The sequence below is a fragment of the Nicotiana tabacum genome, chromosome 22 (genome assembly GCF_000715075.1).
Source record: "Nicotiana tabacum cultivar K326 chromosome 22, ASM71507v2, whole genome shotgun sequence".
In the NCBI taxonomy this organism is placed as follows: domain Eukaryota; kingdom Viridiplantae; phylum Streptophyta; class Magnoliopsida; order Solanales; family Solanaceae; genus Nicotiana; species Nicotiana tabacum.
The window spans coordinates 128,802,810-128,825,826 of NC_134101.1; the positions used below are offsets into that span (position 1 = coordinate 128,802,810).

General features: G+C 35.2%; 2 protein-coding genes across 3 annotated transcripts; one reads left to right on the plus strand and one right to left on the minus strand.

Moving 5' to 3' along the window:
• The first annotated feature begins 4,081 nt into the window (after window positions 1-4,081).
• Window positions 4,082-4,736, plus strand: LOC107762148 (small ribosomal subunit protein uS9). The gene has a single exon (XM_016580474.2). The coding sequence runs from the start codon at window positions 4,131-4,133 to the stop codon at window positions 4,572-4,574; it is 444 nt and encodes a 147-aa protein (XP_016435960.1). The 5' UTR covers window positions 4,082-4,130; the 3' UTR covers window positions 4,575-4,736.
• A 3,084-nt stretch (window positions 4,737-7,820) lies between these two features.
• LOC107762149 (hyperosmolality-gated Ca2+ permeable channel 2.5) lies at window positions 7,821-19,240 on the minus strand. Of its 2 annotated transcripts, none has more exons than XM_016580477.2 (10): window positions 18,752-19,240; window positions 17,462-17,602; window positions 16,191-16,254; window positions 15,536-15,748; window positions 14,629-14,820; window positions 12,270-12,568; window positions 11,466-11,628; window positions 10,815-11,093; window positions 9,725-9,958; window positions 7,821-8,521 (listed from the first exon to the last, which is right to left on the minus strand). In XM_016580477.2, the coding sequence occupies exons 1-10, from the start codon at window positions 19,030-19,032 to the stop codon at window positions 8,366-8,368; spliced, it is 2,022 nt and encodes a 673-aa protein (XP_016435963.2). In that variant the 5' UTR covers window positions 19,033-19,240; the 3' UTR covers window positions 7,821-8,365. The 2 variants fall into 2 exon arrangements, with proteins under 2 accessions (XP_016435963.2, XP_016435961.2); XM_016580475.2 differs by having other exon boundaries at window positions 11,349-11,628.
• Between the last annotated feature and the right edge of the window lie 3,777 nt (window positions 19,241-23,017).

Here is a 23,017-nt window from a genome sequence, read left to right on the forward strand (position 1 = left end):
GTTTGAAGAGCTTCTCAGATCTCCTTAGCAGACTGACAAGCTGAGATGCGGTTGTATCCATCTAGTTCGATGCCACAAACAAGAATCTTCTTTGCCGTAAAACTCTTCTCAATAGCCTTTCTATCAGCATCGTTGTACTCTTTTCTTGTTTTTGGGACTGTAACTGTTCCCTCACCAACAGTTTTCATGGGAACAAAATGTCCATCATAGATTACATCACACAACTCTGAGTCCTCAGCCATGATGAAGTCATGCATTCTTGTTTTCTACCAACCATAATATTGGTCGTTGAATCTTGATGATATGTACGTTGATTGTCCTTCCTCGAAGTTTGGTGGAGCAGCCAAGTAGATTATTTCTAGGTGTTAACCTTTTTAGAAAGAACCTGCTCTGATACCAATTGATAGAAACTAAGAGTCACCAAACTGTATAGAGAACCAGGTTCTATATCAGTTTACACAATAAGAAACAGACTGTAAAACCAAATAGTATAGGGAACCAGGTTCTCTATCTGTTCCCACATTAAATCGGCAGCAAATAAACAATACGCGATATTTACGTGAAAAACTCCTTGCTCAAGGGATTAAAAACCATGACCTACCCTAGTAGGATTCAACTCCACTAAATCGAGCAAACTTCAGATCATAACCTATTGCAACTTAGGAATTAAACTCTTAATCCCTCACCCCTTACAATAACTCTACTGTAAGCCCTTTGCAATAATTCTATTACAAAGCAACAAACCTTGACTAACTCAAGTCAAGAAACTAAACCAAACAGTAGTTTAAATTTGTCCTACAAAGACACTTCTTGAAAGTAGTGTAGGATTAAAAATGAAGAACAAAATAACAAAGACTCAATAAACCTAAGGACTTAAGATATCTTCAATCTTTGGATCTGGTCCTTGAGGTTGCAGCAACTTTTGTTCTTGAGAGATGTGGTGGCTAGCATTTGAAAGAATATCATTTTTGGATTTACAAGTATTGGAGAGATGAAATCATTTGCCTCATGCTGATAATATATATGTGTGATGTCATTGGGATGATGTAAGCAAATATCCGGTACACAACATGCTACACGTAATAGTGCAGCAGCTTTAACAGCTATAAAGAGTTGACTTGTACTGTCACCGGAGGAATTGATCTCTATTTGTTCCATCTGCTGTTCTCTTAACTGATTTGATTGAGAGTTGAACTAGACATCTGACTAGTTACTCTAAATGCAAAATAACTAATTATTTCAGGTTCTTTATCTGGTTTCCTCGTGAAGTTTGTCAAATCATTATAACAAAGAACATAGAACTTATCAGTTAAGGTTCAAAATCTTTCTGTAATAATAAGAAAAGCTTTCAAGCTATGTGCACATATTACCATGCTCCAATTATTTCACCATCCTTGTATGGGCCTATACACACCTTGGAACTAAATCACATCATTATACACATTATTCCTAATTAATTCAAGGAAAAATACCAGCTATGTCCATTAATAAGTAGCTTATTATAAAAATTCACCAATTCATAAAATATTACTATTATTAGCCAATTAGCTATTTGTAGCAAAAAAAATCAAATTTTTTGCTTTCTTTTGAGTGGGTGTTATTAGAATAGATTGGATACATCTTAAGGAGCTTGAATCTCAGTTTTGAGATGGATTTGGTGGAGTTTTGAGGTGGTTTGAATTGAAAATTCGGAGTAGAATATGAACATGAAAAAATGACATGTGTATCACACTGTGTATCAATATGTATTATATTTGTATCACATGTATATCCATGTATAACTGCGTGTGAGATACACGTGTGATACATGTGTCGCAGAAGAACTTTTTGAATCCGATTTTGATACCAATTCAGTCCAAATCACCTCGAATCTTTCTCAAATTTTGTATATTGACTCATCTATATGTTTTCAATTAATCTCAACCATACCCATTGAAAAAAAAATTCTCTTTTGCTTAAATTTTTGGAATATTGTATATATATATATATATGTACATTTTGGTGTTTCATCACCTTATTTGTTACCTCATCCATGAAATTTCCTTTCCATCTTGCATCTAATGTTGCTAATCATGCTTAAAAATATGGAAGGAGATCTTTGTGTGTGATTCTTGGAGAGAAAGAATCTAATTTCTTTGGGTATTTATTTTTTATATGTGTTTGGCTAGTTTTGATAAATTTATGATTAATGGCTAGAGGTTAGTAAGTTGGAAATTTTTTGGGAGATTTCTGTAAGATTTCCTTAATTCAAAATAGTGTTAAAATTTACGGGGCGTTCCATTTATATTTTGGCAGTGAAGAAGCTTAAATTTAAATTTTCTGAAGACAACTCATTATATGAATTAATGTATGAACTTATGCATCTTCTTAAATTTTGAAAATTTCTAGCAGCATTTAAAGAAGTTTAACATTGCACTCTAGGAGTAAACATTCTAGTAATTTCTTACCACCAATGCATTTTGTACTGTCGTGTATAAAAAACGAAGGAGAATTGAAGAATTAACTTAATAATCCATTTAATCGCTTAAACTAAAAATAGTCAACGAATTGAAGAATTAACTTAATAATATATATATATATATATATATATATATATATATATATATATATATATATATATATATATATATATATAATCGTGTTAGATTAGTGTGTTATGGTTATATACCGGCTAGGAAAAATAAACAGTAAATTCAACCAGATATTTATGTAAAGGGGTTTTTACCTAGTTATACTATAATAGAAACCTATTTATCACATTTATTTAGGTTTTTTATTAATTACTTTTTATATTTATATTTACTAGTTATATACAAAATCATAAAAAAAAATTAAAAAAAAATTAAGATCCCTTAAATCTAGGCTATCAGTTACGTGATACTCAACTCCCATTTCCAATAATTCCCCATACATTTAAAATTCTTTCCTTTTCCAAAGGATTACAGAAAACATCTTCTATGTTTCTTAACAATTATCCAAGATTAATCTTACCCACAGTAAGAAATTTCGTTTACCTATTGTTAGCCAAAATCTTGCTTACCCATTTTTATCCTCCCCAACCCCTCCCCCACCCACCCACCCCCCAAAAGAAACATTGCAGATTTTTTTGCTCTTCCAAATCTTTTGAAATTCAATTTCTCTCTTTCTTACTAATCACCCAAAATCTCTATTTTTTTTATTGATATAATGCAGACAAAATTCAAAATATTGTTCTTGAATCAAGTTGTGGGTAAGCGTTAGAATCTTGTTTTCTTTCTTTCTAAAATCTTTATTATATGTGACTTGTATATGATACATCAATACCCAAAATAATACTCAATACAACACTAATACAATTATAATATGATTACATTAAATTTTTACTGTATAGTTGTGATTGAAACTTGAAGAAGATGATGATCAAAATTTTTCAGAAATGTATCGCGATTGTATTATAATTATATATGTATCATACTTGTTGCAAGATTGTATTACAAATGTATGAGAGTTGTATATTCATTGTATATTGTTACGAGCAGTTGTGCCTTCGTGATGAATTTCACAGTTTGTATCACAAGTGTGATAATTGTATATTAATTTATTAGTATTGTATCATGTATTATTTTGGGTATTAATATACCAGATACAAGTTAAATACAATTGTGATACATTTATGTTTTAAGCATTGATGTATCTGATGCAATTCAAATATAATTATGATACAATTATCATACAATTATCATAAAATTTTAAGAATGTTTTTTAATAATATAAAGCTATTGATAATGGTGGAAAGAGAGAAGATGGAGATTCGAGGATTAGATTAATGAATTTTGATGTTAAAAAGGGGAGAGAGAAGAGGAGAGGATTATTTTAATGGGGTAGGATTATTTTAAGAAGAAATATATACAATTTGTAAGAAAAACCTAGATATTTATTAAAAACTTCAAAACATAGAGAACATAGGTAAATAAGTTTCTAATATAATATAACTAGGTAAAAATCCCAATTCTTTTCAAGTGAGCCTTTTTGTTTGTTTAAATTTTCCCATAGTGTTCGGTATTCATACTGCTCAATTATTTTACTTCAAAAACCCTAACCACACTCTTTCGCCTCTCACACTCCCATTTTCAGCTCTCAATCAAGGCAAAATGCAGAAGCTAGAAGCAACGGCGGAATCAGTCCAATGCTTCGGGAGGAAGAAGACAGCAGTGGCGGTGACTCACTGCAAGCGCGGACGCGGTCTGATCAAGATTAACGGTGTCCCAATCGAGTTGGTCCAGCCCGAAATCCTTCGCTACAAGGCCTTTGAACCAATCCTTCTCTTGGGCCGTCACCGTTTTGCTGGTGTCGACATGCGCATCCGTGTCAAAGGAGGAGGTCACACTTCTCAGATTTACGCTATCCGTCAGTCCATAGCTAAAGCACTTGTTGCTTTTTACCAGAAGTACGTTGATGAGCAGTCGAAGAAGGAAATTAAGGATATTTTGGTCAGGTATGATAGGACTTTGCTTGTTGCTGATCCTAGGCGCTGTGAGCCTAAGAAATTTGGAGGTCGTGGTGCTCGTGCTAGGTTCCAGAAATCCTACCGTTAATTTGATTTTCAAGCTTCAGTACTTTGATGCTTACCTCCTTTACGGTAATATTAAATTAATGTTTTGGATTAGTACTTTTTGTGTTGTTTAAAGACAGCTTTTGCTGGGAGGTTACTGATTAATTTTGCATGTTTGAGTTAAGGCGTTACTGTTTTTGCTGAATATCTTACACTGCTTCTTATGATATCATTTGTTGCGATTGCCTTATTAGCTCGGTGGATATCTTGTGATAAAGGTTTAATTAGGATGGTTCTGCCTTTGCAAAACCGATGAAGCTTGTCATCCAGATATTGGGTAAGACAAGCTGTACAAAATTGAAAGTTAAATGTTCAAGCTACTAAGCTTGATCTCATTTTGGATTTATTCAGATTCGGGCCTATTAATTACGTGTTTGACAGAACAGAGATAAAATACAAAGTGCCTGATTTTTAGATGCAGAGACACAACAATCAAAAAGAAAAAATGCAGTGAGAAACTGTCCCTTTATTTTTCTTCTCTTTATTTTTTCCCCGGGGTTTGTGAATGAATTTTAGTGGTGATGATGGGAAAGACTAAAGATTGCGTTGGGGTTTGAGAGGGGAAATAGTGCGAAGGGTACATGTTTTGAGAGATGTAGGAGGTGCAAGTTCTTAGACGGGTATTTGCTTATTCTTTTTAGCATGTGCTAGCTAAAGGGTATCTGGATTGTTGTGAGTCCCATTGAATGAGAGCGCTTCACTCTGTCCTGCCTTTATGATTTTCAAATTATAAAACAAATTTTATGAGTTTAGACATTAACCATACATTCAATTTGAACAATTATCAAAATCCGTTGTTCCCATCTCTTGAGATTGGATCTATGGAGGAAATTGTGACCGGAAGTATGAAGTCGAGTTAAAGGAAATAAATGGTGATGGGGATGCGAGGAAGGATAAGGGAAGAGGAAGGATTGTGTATTAAAAGCACACATGGATACTAGCATTACGTTTGTGGTGAAGAGTATAAGAGAATGATTTTGAAGAAATCACAAAAATGTTGCAAACCTACATCGATAGACACGAAGTTATGTACCTTAATTACATCCGTAGAATTGGATCGGTTGAAATAGAGGATGTAATGGAAAATATGAGGGTAGAAAAGTTTAGGAACTAGATGTTCTTCCTTTATAGGTTTGAGAGTGCCATGGAGATGTTAGAAAAGCATGGGAAGTCAAGCTATATATATTATAAATGCTACAAAAGTGAAGAAATAGGATTGAATGCATACATGTTCCTAGATTATTGTTGAGACACATTTGGAATAAACATTACATCAAAAGCATCAATTTGTGCTTTGTCACTGTATGCTGGTTCATGATACCAATCTACACCTTGCTTGTCTCCAAAAAAATTATGGATGAATAGGTAAAGAGGTATAAGCTTAGCAAGCTTATCTATTTTAGAACTGACATAAGCATCATAAGGTAGGAGTCATAGACCATAACATCTATCCTTAAATGATACTACTACCAAAATTCAACGATACATCTATCCTTGTTCCAATACATAAGGGGCAGTCAACCTGAAAGAGAAACTTCATTGGATTTTGGCAGTTGTATCATTTAAGGACAGATGTAACAACTCCTACGAAGTAGCAGGTCATGACGATTATGTTAGTTCTGAGATAAATAAGCTTATACCTCTGTACCTATCCATCCGTGGTTTTTACAGAACAAGCAAAAGGTATAGATTGGTCCCGAAAACCAGCATACGGTGACAAGGCACAAACTGATGCTTTTGATGTAATGTTTGTTCCAAATGTGCCTTAACAAATATCTGGGAATTCATTCATTTTTTTTTTTTACTTTGTAGCATTTATAATAATATATAGGAAGACCGGAGATGTGCAAAGAAATCCTTCTGTGTGTGCTTTGATGAAAAACAATTTCAAATATGTAGAATAACTTCTTATATGATTGAGATATCACAAGTTTAAGGCACACATTAACCATGCGTTTATCTCAAGGATCCGCCGCAAGTTTGTATTCGTATGCGTTATAGATGTGCTGACCTATAGTATATGTGATTATGTTTCATGCTAATTTCAAGTAATATTATATTAATCGACGAATCAACCTAATGTTAAAACTAGAAAGAAACCCTATAAGAAACTTGAAAAACACAATCTTACTTTAGCTTAACCGTTGTGAGAAGAATTTCGGTATGCAAGTCACACATAAGTCCAGATATCTACGCTTCGTTTATAAGAAAATAATATGGTAAATATGAAATGCTATGAGATGTTAGACGACTGCAAGTCAGAAAATTTGACAAAATAGCATGGTCTAGCCAGTTTTCGGATTAGTCATTCAAAAATAGTCAGTGTTTGCCAAGTCATTGAAAAATAGTTACTATTTTGCTGCAATAAGGACCGGTCCAGCATAATATACTGGAGTTCGGTGCACCTGTGTATGAACTTCCAGCATATTATGCTGGACCGGTATACTTTGTTGGCTCCAGTATAATATACTGGGGACTGGAGCACCGGTGCTCCAAACTCCAGTATATCATGCTAGACCGGTATATTATACTGGAACTCCAGTATATTATGCTGGAGTGTTTTTTCGGATTTTAAACAGTGTTTGCGTTTAGATTTATTTTTACATAAAAAGTGGTTAAATTTCGAATACTTTTTAAATTGTGGCTATTTTTGAAGGACCGCTTGTAAATTTGGCTATTTTTAATTTCTCCCTAGAAAATCACTATTAAGTCCAATAATGTTACACGGTAGCGATAATTGGAACACAGAAAAGGAACGTGCTACTAAAATGGTTGGCGACACTCTGAAGACTTCTAAATACGTGATTTCATTGGCAATTCGATGATTGAAGGTGTCAAAAAATGACTATCTTTCAATGATTTTTGAATCAATTATTTTTTAATTACAAGTCCGAATAATAACTTTCTTTTTTAACTTCACCCGTTTTGCCTGCAACCCAAACGCTCAAGCAAGATAAGTGTATTTCCGTAGGCATAACATCACAAAGAGGGAAGATCCAAAAAAATAAACTTGGAACAAATGCAGTTAATAACGCAATAGAAGCAAATTGATCTGTATAACCAATGCCACCTAGCTAAACCAAAACCGAGATATCTATATAGAAGTGTGTACGACGATGAAAAAAAAAAATCGGAACTGAGATCAGATATACTGGAGTAGGGCGAAATGGATCGAAACGTAGCTTATCGATCTAAATGTTCAATTAAACTAAACATAAAGTAACAATAAGAACTGAAAGCATCTTTCACGTCTCTGTAATATAAGTAAGAGCTGAAATTCCAATGTCGTCCATTTGATGTAAACATCAAACGAATTCGAGGTTTTTTCCTCTTCCAAAAAAATAAAAATTTGGAGGCTTTATCTCCCCCCATTAAGAACTTTACGAAAAATGATAACCAAATACAAATATACTTCATAAAGAAAATTTTTTTCTTGAAAATTACGTTACCCCTTACATCCTATATTCTAGTTTTGGTTACAACTAGAACACACATGAATATAACGACATTATTTCTTGAGGCTGTTTTCCTGCGTACGGTTACTCAGACCCAACAGATAATTTCAAAATGGCCTTAGCAATGATGAGCCTTGTCAATAAAACAAAATGGCACCATCAAAATTGGTACGACGTTGGGCAGTGAACAATACATAATTTTCGTCAACTTTCTTCTCGTGGTATAATCTGACGATATGAAGTTGAAACACACACACTAACAAAATGGCAGATATGCGCATGTGGTAACCAGGAAGGAAAAAAGAGAAGAGAACATGTTCTATGCAGGAGATAGAAATGGCTTCGTAGAGCTTGTTCCTTCCATCCCGAGGTCCAAGGGCCGCAAACATGGAGGAGAATAAGCATCTAGAGCCTTCCGGACATTTTCCTCCATCAACCCATCCTTCTTGTCAAGTTCATCATTTTTCTTTGCTTCCTGATGACAAATACCATAATATCAGTTGAAAATCAAATAAACTCACAAGACATAACTTTTCCCAGAAACAAAGCAAGAGTTGCCCTTTGGACCAACAATTCTAGCGCCTAAAGTGCCGGTTAAATTTTACTAGTTGATGGAGTGCATAAGACTTTGTACAAGGCCTTGGCAATTATAAGCATACAAAGAGCAACAACATCGAGTCAGTCTCTATCCAAGCGACTCCTAGTCACATTCACCAGAGTGACATCCAACATTAAAATTGTGATAAGCGAAACAGCTTAGCCTTAGATGAATATAAGTGCATCTCCTTTTAGATAAGATTAGCTAGCTTAGCCTTAGATGAATATGAGTGCATCTCCTTTTAGATAAGATTATCCTTTTCATTCCTAGTTAAGCTTATCATGCAATATTAATAGGACAGATTATCATTTACACACACCCCTAGTGTTTGCCCCAATTGATTTTACCTCGTTATGCAATTTTTCGCTTAATCTATACAATCCAACTTGTTCCAAAATAAATGATGGCAAAAGAGGAAAATGCTGGAGATTTGAGCTTAGCTCTGTGTTAGCACTTCGGGGAACACCTAGTCCTCCAAAACAGTCAGACATACTTGGCTCAATTTTGAGGGTCAAGGGACATATCTACTTCAAATAACAAATCTTTTCTTTTCAAAAAGGAAGCCCTCAAGGCTTTCTGGCAGATCGATTCAATGGAACATGTTTTCTTCAGACATCATCTTTCTATGTATTTTACCTTCTTTTGACGATTATATGATTTATTAGAAGAATAAAGCTCGAAGGAATATGTAGAAACTTTGAAAAATAAAAATCATTCACATTGATCCAGGGGTTTGTACGATTTGACCACTTTAAAGAGCTCTTATTTATTCCAAGGAAAAGGGCTGAAAAATCTCAGCAAATAAAAAGAGAACCTCGGGTGTTAGAAAAATCATTTTTTTGGTAGTGATCCACATCCTTAACTATACAACCTTTCCACAAATTCCAAGTGAGAGAGAGAGAGAGAGAGATGACATAAGATGCTAGAACGTATAGGTCAGTGCTGACCCATAAATTCAAACGAATGTACCTTGCGGTGTGTTCTTTATGCGACTTTGCACTGCTTCGCTGGAGTTCTACTTTGGGAGGGGGATGAGGGGATGGGGAAGGTCTGGAAGGTATCAATGAACAGAGTAGTTACCTGAACTGAGACTTGGTTGAAAGTTGGAAGAAATCGAATCTTGCAATACTCGTTAAAGAGAATAGTGACGACCAAGAGAGGGATAATGGAGAAGGAAGCTGAAGGCTTTGCTTTCAGTCCAAAAAGACCAATCGTTGTGACTTGCATAAGTATGATTGCAACTATAATGTAGTGATGAATGTATGGCCAATATCGACCACATGTCTCGTATGTAGTTATATACACATTTTCAATCTGCATTGCAAAAAACATCACACAATTCATATTCCTTCATATTTATTCTAAAAAAATTGAGCTCGCCTTCAATAAATAAGCACCAAATAAAGTGTATCAACAATATATTTTATTATCAACAGGATACTTAACCCTGATGATAGTAATGTAGTTTAAGGGGTGTAAAAGAAGATGAATGTAATAACAGCTTGTATTAAACTAAGGAGTGAAACTTGTTGCAATCCCCTTAACAGAAGAAAACTAGTCACTTAGGATAAGAACTACAGCCATTTCTCGAAATGAAAAAGAATGAGAGAACCAAACAGCGAATATCTAGGTCTATAATAGCATCGATAAGAAAGCCCCCAAAACCACAAAAGGTTGAGCTGCTTCTAATTTCATAAGTATCAGTGCTGCAGATGTACTATAGCAGCTAAAGCAGAATGATCTCCCAAAAATCCGAGGCAAAAGTACATACGAGCACTTAAAACTTCATTAATCTAAAATATTATTTCAAATGATTGTAGATTTGCATCTCTGTGAATTCACCAACAGCTGTACAACGACATATTATCCAGACAGACAGACCGGAATGTTCAAAAATTAAAAATCAAGAGATGACATTGGACAGAGGAAAATGGTATATAAGCTCATAATATTTTTGATAACAAGTATATAAAGTTCGTTGTTGGATGATTACTTTTCTTCTTCCTTTTTTCCTCCTTTTTGGGTTAAGGCAATTTTTGACCAATTAAGGAAATTACTACTCAAAGCTAAGACCGGACGAACTATGATTACACAGGTGCAAAGTGATGTGGGTCAAGCTTATAAGCAGATTGTTCTTAACACACAAATATTGCATGTAGAGAAACTTCACCTGGTTGATGAACACCGCATATCCAAGCAGGAAGTAGCCTACCAGAAATGGAAGAAGCAAAGGAGAGACCACCGCATAAACAATCCCAATCAGCATACACAGCGCGACAAAAGGGATAATTCTATAATAAGGTAGTGAATAAACATAAGGATGTTTCTTCTTTCCATGGTCCCACGTGTAAGATTTTAGAGTATCCCATAGGAGTAATCCTGGCTGAAGTATCTCTAAAGAGAATCCTGCCAGCCCATTTGTCAAGATGTACGTCATGAAAAAATCTGCCTGAAAGAACAAAAAGGAAATATGCAAATGCAAAGGTTAATCATCTACATGTCAAGTAGAATATATTGACTATGATAGGCCCTATCAGTTCTTTATCAGACAAGTAATGTAAACATCAAAGGCTCCAGCTGAATGTTAGCAACTATCTGAAAACGTGCATGCACCAATCCCTCTTTTCTAATCAAATATTCAGTATCCTAACACAGGAGCAAAATACATATTAAATGAAAAGAGCAAAGCTAACATGTTTTGCACCTGAGCAGAGACAGCACTAGCAAGACGGTTGGGAATATCCTTGGGATGAAAGAAAGATTCGCCAATTTGATCTAGTAAAGATCCTGACAACAAGCTTAAAAAGAATACATTCCCTACCAGGAAGTAGAACACCATGTTGCATGCATTTATATCCTTCTTACTCCGCGAGATATAACCAGCTAATCTTGCCAGTCCGATCATGGCAAATGGGACAATGTATATGCAACCATTAAGAATGGCACTAGGAAGATATCCTGTGATGATGGACCTTAACTTCGGTCTGCCACAATATTTCAAAAAGATTGAAGATCAGCAACCTACTACACCATTTTTCAACCAAAAAACTGTAAATAGGAGGACTCAGTAACTACCCCTACTCCACCTCAAACCCCTCCCCACAAAGAGAAGAGATAAAAACCAAAAGGGGGAAAGAAACAATAATATATCTAATTTGAAAAGAAAGAGGAGAAGATAAACAATAAAGAATGAGCAACCTAAGAGCAAAGACAATCTTGTCCAGGACTCCATCATTGCGTCTTCTGATCCTCAGCCAATGTACAGAAGAACTTCGATGTGAATCGAGTTACTCTCTCGTCCCAAAAGAATGGTGTAATTACTGTTTGGAAAATCAAACAGTAACATTTTGAAATATTCTTAATAGTAAAAGTTAGATTTATAGTACTTTTTATGTGATTTTTTGATATGCAAATTTTCCCTCAAAATTAATAAGAAGTTGATGCCAAATTCACACTAAAAATCAGAAGGTTGAACCTCGTATTCTCATCCCCATCATTCTTTTTGTGACACGGGGAGTACTTCAAAATACTCACCATACTGGGGAGTATGATATACTACAGCATGAAACATATTATATATTTGAGATATCAAAAGGCAGAAATAATAAAGAGATGAAGCCTGTACATTAAGTCCACAGCCATGGCAGGAGGAAACCATTTCTTCAGTCGATCATATTTGGCAATTCCCTGAACAGCTGTCACTGGTATCACGAAGAAGATGGTAAGAAGTGATGCTGCAACAATTATCACTATCCTGTACAGTGGCAAATGACGATATTGAATTGCCAAATTTTGCCAGATCACATCTCTCGGTTCTGGAGCCACTTCAGTGATCCAGAGGAGTGGATTTGTGTGCTGTTGAGATTGGGCAGCTAGAACAGCGCCCCATCGTGAACTAAATGTAACAAAAGCCACAGGCAATTCCTAAGAAATAAAAATATGGGCAAGTTAAACAAATTGTTCAACTGTTAAAAGATCATTACAGAATCATTCCATGACCAGTTATAAGATAACAGACAAATCCTCGTGCACTTTGTTAGATCTCCATACACAATCTCAATAGCACACAAATGGATGACAACAGATAATATTTTCCTCACTCCTATTTAGATGGAAAATTCACCAAATGACCCAGACATATACCTCAATATGTCAGGATATCATCGTGGCCAACTCATATGAGGTCAAAATTGCAACTGAAAGACTGAAGCATTGCTAACATTTCCAGGCCCATCTTCACAAGTAGCAAGCAATTAGAGAGAATTTCCTGAACAAGCAAAATATTTTTTTGATATCAACCAATCAATCTAACCCCAATCTCAAACTAGTTGGATCGAACATAAGTCATCTTTATACTTCCCGTTCTATTCAAACCCATTTCATTCCAACAAGGTAATTTGTTCTGTAAAGCAATATAAGAGTTCTCCAAATCGCACACCTATGCCTAGATATATACAAGTTCTAATCTTAAAAAAAAAAGTTCTAACCAGAATAACAAAAGACTTCTCAGGGTATATCAGACCTAAATGTAAATGTAATAACAACTAATTCATAACCAAGAAGTTACTACCACTATATAGATCCTCTATTGTGTTCTATATTAGCTAAGGTTGTATTGATTCCGAGAGATTGTCGATATCTTGAAACAAGTTTCCTTCAATGATTTAAAGGTTTACCCATTTCTTTATATCATCTTCAATCACCATAGAAGTTGATATAGAATGAGCAAACCACTCAAACAAAAGATACCTTTTATTTACCAGAGTCAAAGAAGAAATACCGAATAGAAGATGTTCGCGGTACTTCAGGAAACAGAATAATTAGTCTAGAAATCCTTTCAGAAAGTTCAGCAAATTTCTTGGCAGAAGCCTATGTTGCACTAAATAGAAATCCAAATCCTAATGAGCACACCAATTGCAAGAATGACCTTACTCAATTGACAAAGATGAAATACGGAGAAGTAAAAATGATAAGTAGATGTGACCAGTAACTGACTGGCAGGGAATGCAACAAGAGCAAAGCCCCACAATGTAGCTCTCAATGAGCAAAATATCGACATTCTAAAATGTACGAAGTTTAGCAGCTGAACATCAGAATAAAGATAGCCCCCGACCTTATATTTGCTTTAGTCTAAATTGCGTTTGCATTAACAATTTTTAGTACCTCTGGACCTTTGTATTTAAGTGACACTTCTTGCTCCGCAGGACATCAGATTAACGAACTCAATTATGAAATTCTAGTGACGAAACACACGAGTTAGAAATTAAAATGTAGAAGGTGTGTGATGAATCATTAAGTGTTCATCTGGCAGTGAGCTGTTGATAATCATGTTTTGACACTAAATGTAGTTAATAATTTGAAGCTTCCTTGAAAAATATCTTAATCCCAGAATTCCTCTTGTAAATGAGTGTGGCACACAGCAATATGAGACAAACCTGAGAAACTACACAATTACTTCAGGTGTTCTTGAATGAAATCGAGATAGCATTTTTAGACTGCCATATGATCACTGATATCAATTGCTGATGAAAGCAATAGCAGGAATTACCAGCAATATAATACTCTTAGCTTGTGACCGGGCAGCACAAGCTCCGGATAGAGACCATACTTTATCTATTAGGTCCCATTCCCTTCTGCCCCTTTCCATTTTCATTATCATGATCGATAAGGCATGCAAAGTTCACTCTAGAATTTTCCTTATCTTCTATGGATTACACAATTTAACATAGTTTTCTTTTAGATATATCTGACAGACTTAACCTATTACCCCAACTAATAAACTAACGATGAGAGCTAAGTGATCACTGTGCTAGGCTGGACTTCTTTGACATATTAAGAGAGTAGGCACCACACAGACTGAACACAAAAGCTGCAGGGAACTGGAGCAAGTATATCTGAAAGGGAAAAAATAAAACAATGCTAGCAAAACTTGCTGAACTCCAGTACTGTCATTACCATCACAAACATTTGCTGTGAACACTAACCTTCTGCTCAATCGTCATTCTGCACTGTATACGCCTTATTTCACAACCAAGGGTTTGAAGCATGTCTTCCAGCTTCTCTATTTTAGCATCATATTTCCATGCATCAGATGCAGATGAGTTTCTACTATATTTCTTAGTAGAAGAAAGATGCCTCAGGTCCTCAATCTTTTTGGTGAGAAACTTTGCCTGGCACTAGGATCCATACCATCTGTCAGTATCATTATGAGGGTAAAACGTATAAAAGCTGAATCACAGGGAAAAAGATTCTAGTAGAAACACTTATGATTTTCAACATATCAACATCGATGCAGTGTACCTTCTTTTATTCTCTATCCTTACCCCTTATCTTCAAGGAATAGCATAAATCTATGTAGTACTATTTCTTTTTGCTAATCACTGAAGCAGGCTGGTATATCTGGAGTGCGATACTACTATGAGTCGCACATTTCTTTCCAAGGGTTTAACTTACAATTATGAGTGGCATTTTAAAATTTATCAGTCATACAGTTGTATAGCAAATTAATGCCTGCCTTTCAAATTTATTGTTGTGACTTGACTTGAGAGGATCATTAAGACACAAATAACGCAGACTAATTCATAGAGCTGGAAAGGAACATCAAACAAGCAGCCCCCAATACTCTACTTTGCATTCTTGCATTACAGAAACGCGTCAATTATTTGAAGAGTGAAAAGGGTATGACTTTTCAGTTATGTTGGACCAGTAAAGCTGGAAAATAACAATAGAGTCCCATTTTTGATTGGTGGATATTATCTATATAAACGATAAATAAACTACAACTAGTTCGAGATAAAGGCAGTACTTCTGCTGAAACTTAATTCTTAAGGAACTAATAGAAAACTAGCTAATGGAAATAACTTGAATGCACCAAGTGTAATTTGTTCTTACTAGTAGCTTATCCAGATGTTTCCCATCATATAAAATTTGAAAAGACTCGTATGAATATGGATGATGTTTGGAAAAGAAGTGGTCTACGCTGCATCCACGAGTCTTGTGCTCATTGCAAAGTGGAATTTCTCGAACCAGAATGGTGAATTGATCAGGTTCACTCCTTCTATTACATAGCTGTTGAACCCTTTTGAAAAGAAGGTCATTGTACTCCTGAAGAGGACATGGGAAAAAATTTCAAGTCATACAACTTCATGCATTATTTCCATGCAACACCAGAAAAAAATATTAAAAATATGAAGTATAAACAGTTGTATTTCATGACCAATAACTTCTTTTTTCCCCAAAACATTTTTTCACCAATTCGCAGACATAAACAATTCCAAGTCTGAGAGATCGCCAACTAGAAGCTTCTTTTTATATATGATCTGAAAAACTGTTTATAAAGAAATTAGTAAACTAACCCAGATATTAGCATTTACTGCAAAAAAAAAAAAAAAAAAAAGAAGAATTATGAAACCAATACATCTACGAAGCAAACTGCCATTAAAAACGGAAAACTTTATCGAACATAACAACTTGTCAACATTATTAACAAGCAATAACAGTCCACAATTATTAAAGCATGAATTTAAGAGAACTAGCTAGCCATTACCTTGTAAAGTAGGTACATTCCATAACACGAGACAAAGCACAAGAAAGAAAAATGCACCCAAAGCCTGTGAATGACAGAATAAATGCAAAAAATGAGTCCATTTTGTAAGAACTTAACAATCCACACATATAACAGACAACATACAACTAAAAGACAAGAATGAAGATGGTTATTGGCTACAAAACTTGATGGTATCCGAATGGCTAAATACCAGAAAAAGATAATTTATAGAACTCTGTTAAATTAAAAATGATAAAAAATATACGAAAATTTAACATCTTTCAGTTCCTACTAGGTATGTTATCACACCTAAAGGCTGGATTTCAAGAAAATTAATTAACAGTTCCTCCTTTCATTTAACTTCTATTTCTCCATCACAATGAATATCAAACATTAACATTCCACGTCTTCTAGAAACCCTTTTCACTGGCAACACTCCTTATTCCAGGAATGCAGCAAAGAACATGAGGAACTTCTACAAACATGGGTTACGAGCCCCAAATTTGTTTAAGAAGCAAAGAGAAGCAAACATGGGTTACTTCTACCTCAAAAATAAGTCTCAACTCCTTAGCTAGATGGTCAAGTGCTTCTCCAAGCTAACTGTAAACAAAACTTAATTCGTGATTCCTGCCTTAAACCATTTAAAGAAACTTGGTTCTTTAATAGCTTCCGTATGCTGCATTTCTTTCTCCAGGTTCTCTCTTAAAGTTGCTCTCGCAACCTTAAAAACTTGTATCACTCCCCATCGACCAATATGAACTTGTTTTCACATTGTTGGATATTCAAACATCTCATGAGAGGTACCTTTTAAGTTAAGAGTCGAAAAAGGGGTGTTTTAAGAGTAAGTATTGAACATGCCCGCCTATTTTAAACCTTCCTTAAGGATCTTGTCTGAAGTCTTTGAGCCAACAGAATACGGAACTATCTCCCTCAGTTACACCAACCTTACTGCTTCTCTTTCTTGCATTAATTCAACTCTAAAACTTTTCATAATACAAACTTAACTCTTCAACCGCATATCTGAACATTTAATGATCATGTCCAGAATCTTAACAATTATAGAAAACAGCTCTACAGATTTTGTTACAAGAAATGATGGACTCTGCAACTGTATTAAAAAATTACCGTTGAACACAGAGAAATTTTGTGCGACTTATGAACCTGTCGTAGGACTGATAAACCAGGTTGTAGACAACATGAGCTAAAGCATAGATGAGATATGTTATCTGCAAGAAGTTGCAGAAGTACACAAGTAGCATTGAGAACATTACCTGTCAGAGCCACTGCTGATATTAGATATTGTGAAAGCATCCATGGAATGAGAGCTCGTATTTGGTACAGTACTCCCAGTATAATTTAGTGGGAGAAGTACCAGAACTCCAACAATAGAACAAACAACAAAGAATCTGATCCTGAGAAACAGTTTCAAGTAGAAATGTGAGTTCAATCTTTGCATGCCACTGATAATAATTGAAGGCATAAGTTTGGATTGATAGGAAAATGTGCCTTTAGTCAGAGATGTTCACATGTCACAGAAAAAATTTATACTCTTTCACTTCTCAAGATCTGCAATCCTATACTTTGCACAAACACCATTGCATTTAGGTGAGAGATTGACATACGGAGCTTTCCTTATAAAGAAGCTTGAACCTAAATTCTCATGCATGAGAAAATATTGGTGAAGGTAAATCTTTGTATGAAGTCAAAACTCAGACAGTAATCAGCCAAAGATCAACATATACCAGAACAATCTAATACGCATGCTATGTGCCATTTTTACTGCAATTTCCTCTTAAATATAATGAAGTTGAAGTCATCTCATAAAATGTAAGGCATCAAGTTGCAGAATAGCGCAGATTGTAGAAGTAGTATATAAGGCAAAGTCCAATGTGTATGCATTTGCAGATGATATCGTCAGTTTAACTACCAAGGGTGTATCTGCCAAAAGTTTGAAATATGAAGAAGCACTCTATGAGGCTAATGCTGAGTTAAGAGCATATTTGTATTTTGTTGATGTACATTGGCAGTACTTCCATGGTACTTAACTTAATAAAATTATTATCCACAAAAAAAGAGTAAGGTTTCTAGCTGGGGCGGATTTAGGGGGCGCAAGGGGGTTCACACTATGAGTATAGTATGTGCAGTAAAGTCTAGCTAGCATAGAGCGAGCGAAATTGTGGTAAAAAGATTCATATAGTCAACCACAACTAGTTTGTAATTCCAGGTTTAGTTGTTGCTATCGTACTCCAATAGTCTAGCCACCCCAACTAAACTAGGATACATAAATTGAGTTGAAAAGAGTTACAAGGCTGCCACGTCTGTCTGGTCTTCATTACCAATAAATAAACCTCTATTCACTAGTGTTTCTCTAATTTTTTGTCCGCTCCAAATATATATGTTAAACAGAGAAAGTTTATCCATAGTACATTCCTTTTCATACATGAGAATTAAAAATAAAAAGGTATCAAGGATCAACAATGAGAATCTAAAACAATAATTAGAATAACACTCCAAATAAAACAATTCACATATAGCTCTCACTAAATAACAGGAGGACTGACCCAAATTTGAAGAGTCTAACGAATACGAGGACATCAAGGCCACAGTTGTCGAGAATCTCCTCCTCTGTAACCCGAACGGCACGAGAAATCCAGTTCAGCTCCGGAAGCAACCGCCGGAAATTAAAAGACTGGTGGTCGGTACGGTGGCCAAGTGAGAGGCGGCGAGCATAATAAACGGGGGCGTAGAAAGGCTGTTTTTTCAGTATGGAGAAAAGAGAGAGAATCAGAATAGCTAAGCCTATGTTAATTGCTGCTGAAACCACTAAACTCTCAGCCTTCATTTTAATTTGTTCTCTCTTAAGTATTATTTTCTTTTCATTTTCATTTGTCTGATCTCTTCATTTTCACTCAGAAGAAGCAAGCATAGCTGATGGGCGTGGAGTTGAAGAAAGAGAGGGGGGAAGGTGGCACATACTTGAATACGTGGCAAAGGCTGAGAGATCGACGTGAACACCCCATGCTTAACTGCTTGTGAGTTGTCACTATTTCGGTGAATAGACCTCGCAAGAGCCTTTTATAAAATAGAATTAGGACCAGTCAGTCGTGTTTATAAAAATCCAAAAAAATTGAACCAGACCGAAAATCGATCAAATAAATTAATATTTTTAAGGTTATGTTTGGTTTGATTTTAGTTTTAAATTTTAAAACTCGATTAAATTTAATTTCGTTTAGGTTTAAATCAAAAAATAACCGAATCAAACCAATTATAGAAGTAACTATTTAAATTATTATTTACGCCTATATATATGTATATTTTTATATAAAGTTTCTAAAATTTTATGGTACATATTAGTCGTTTGTATTTTGAGTCTAGTTTTTTGCTATTATAATAATTTAATTCTTTGGTTTTACATTCTAGTTTGAATGTTAATTTTCTTTTGCTAAATATAATAATTTATTTTGTTAAAAATAATCAATTTTTAGTTGAGTAATTAAATTATTCATCACTATTTGATTCAACTATCATCAATATATCTTGGTAAAAGATAGATTTCTCAAAGAGCAATTAGTTTGATAGTGTTACGTTGAAAATGTAGTCGGCGAAATATGTGTTTGGTAGTGTATGTCTCATATTTAAGAAAAAATCGAAAAATTGACAAAAACCAAATCGATAAAAAACCGATTTAATTGGTTTGGTTTGGTTCCAATATTTGAAGAACCGATTTTACTTGGTTTGGTTTCTTTTTAAAGAAAAACCAATCCAAACTAAACCATGAATACCCCTACTTAGGATAAGTTGTTTGCACGTATATCTGTATTAATTATTCGGCACTTGCATTGCACGTGTATACTGAATTATATAATACACTATTTTTTCTTTCACCCCACCTCAATCATTGCTAATAAATAATTTTTATCCCAAATTCTCTTCTTTCTTTTCCATGAACAAAGCAAACATTGAGATCGATTCGTATTTAATTACCATGGCAGCTGATGATAAGCTATAATTACGTATTTTAGTCGCTTATTACACTCAAATTTAGTACACTTTAATTGAGCTTGAGCTTTAATCGCTACTATCTTGCACTAATTGTGTGTTTTATGCCTTGTAGGAGTGATTCCGAGCTATGTAGATGTTATGAAATGAATTCAAGTGATTTGGAGCTTTGAAGTCTGAGTAAATGCCCAAGGAATTAAGTCGGGGTCATATTCGGGGATCAACGGATGATAGAGCAACAAAACGAAGAATCGAGTAGGCATATTGCGCACTGTCTAGTAAAATGCACATAACATTTCGCTCAGAACTCCATGTTGGCTCCACAATATATGGTTGGAAAGTTAACTCAAAGGCCACAACTTTTGATGTTTTACGTTTTACCAAATTCCAAACTGATCAATGTGAAAAATGCGGTCGAAACCACAACCACGAACCTAATGGGGACTGAGGCAGTACAGTGGGAAAGTACCGCGCCCGGGCTGCGGCCGTGGACGTCCAGGCCTGGAAACTTGTCCTTTTTCGCGTAGAAGAAGGTATAATTGTTTGGTCCCGACCCTACTTGGTATATATACATGGAAAAACGGTATTTTGAAGGGAGGAGACCAATTTTTGACATAGATTCGACCTAAGGAGGCAGAGACACAATAGGAGCAAGGCGGGGAATTTTTCTACGAGGTTTTCCTTCCTCTTCCTATTTTTCATTGTTGGTTATAACTGTTAGTATTGTAGTTTTACATACTATTATGAATAGTTAATTGTTATCTAGGGTTTTGATGGAACCTTTTGTAGGATAAATTCTTGTTATGTTTTTATATAATTGAGCCGTAGTATTTTCTCTATTTGTTTAACTATATTGTTCTTGTGGTTGATTGAAGGGCCCTCAATTAGCTATGCCTATTTAGTATGAATTACTCGAGGGAGAGTGCATATTTAGGTAGTTATTGAATAACATCACTCCCGACGTATGTGAGGAATCAATAACCAAGGGTTTAAAGGTGGGATTAGGGATAACGAAACCTTGGGTGCAATCTAAGTGAGCTGTAATTAAAGCCAGCTAGCGGTACTCGGGAGAGTATGTCTAGTAAATTGTCGTAATTACTTGGGAGAGAATTACAACACGCAGAGCGATCATGATCGGTAGAGAATACTTAGGGGAAATTATAAAAGACAAAGCGGAAAGGATTCCAACAATTGGGAAAATCATAACTCTAGACCTCCTTAATCTTTTCTCCAACTTGTAGTATCTTTAGTGTTAATTTATTATTTTAATTTGTTAATTAGTTAGTTAAATACAAGAATCTTAATATCTATAAGTCAGGAATTGTTCAAGCTTGTCTTCTTGGTGATAGTGAACAGTTGTAGCTAAGACTTAGTTCTCTGTGGGATTCGACTCCGGACTTGTAAACCGAATTATATTTGCAAAGACCGCTTAGTCCTTTTTATAAGGCATAGTTGAGCGTGATCAAATTTTGGCGTCGTTTCCGGGGAACTAACGGTGTAGCTGTAGGTGTACATATTTCTAGGATGCAAGTTTGAACTGTGATTTTTGTTTTCGTGTATTTGATAATTTATTTATTTTTTATTTTTTTTATTTTTGATCTGAGAGACATGGAATCATAGAATTATGAGAATTTTGATGTTGATAATTCTGCTTTTAATCCTCTTTATGCATATTGTGAAGGAACTCACCCAGGGCAAAATTATCAAAATATTCCCGAGAGCGAGTTTTGTGCATCAACTCAATCTTATATGTGGAATATGTGTGATATGTGTGGTGGTCAAGATTGTCACTTTCATGGTTGTGCTTATAGTTATTATCTTCCCCCAACCCCTTACTTTGATGGTTTTTCTTTTTCTTGTGAAGTTAATAGGAACAAAGAACCCATGGATGATGACCGGAAAGAGATCAAAGATATGTTAAAGTGTTGCATGGAACTATGTGATAAGATAACACGGCAGATACAAAGGCAAGAGGCAACTATTCACAACTTGGAGACGCAAGTGAATAAATTAATTGAACCTTGTAAAGCGCAACAAGTTAATATTGTGGATAGTAGCCAATATGAGCATGAATTGGCTGCAGAAATTGTCATTATACTGGAGGATTTAAAAAAATACGAGGATGAGCTAGAGGATAAGGCCAAAGTAGAACACCAACAATCAATCGCACTGGATTTTGAGGATGTCGATATTGTAGAAGAGATACTAGAGTCAACCAACGATATTGAGGATACATATTTAGTTGGCTCTATTATCATTAGTGTTGATAATGTAGACAGTCCCAATATTCTTGTAGTTGAGCGCATTGGTCCACACTCCAAGCATTTTTCCACATTGTGTTTGGATGATGATATGGAAATCAAGTCGTCCGAGCCACTTGAGGAGCCAAGGAATGAGAAAAAAGGTGCCTACATTCTGGAATGCTTCTTGCTAGAAAGTCGGGAATACACATCTCATCCAAAGGCCAAGAAGTGCAGAATACTACATTGTTTTATTAGGCCAGTCAGATTCGTTCCACCACCCCAGGAGCATGATCATAGAGCAGAATCAAAACTTGGGGTCAATTTATAAGTTCGAAGTGGAGGCAAAAAGTGATTCGCGTCGTGCCACAACGTTAAATCAAGCGCTTGTTGGGAGGCAACCCAACTTTACTGCTTTGTTTTTTTTAATATAATTTTTTTATTATATTATTTTTGTACTGCCGATTTTTGGTTTTCTAGGAGCATGGAAAGCAAAGTTATTGGAAGGATGCAACAACAAACCAGATGATTGAAACTAAGTGTGAGGTACCCGCACGAAGGACCGGGCCTGGGAGAAGTCTGAGTACC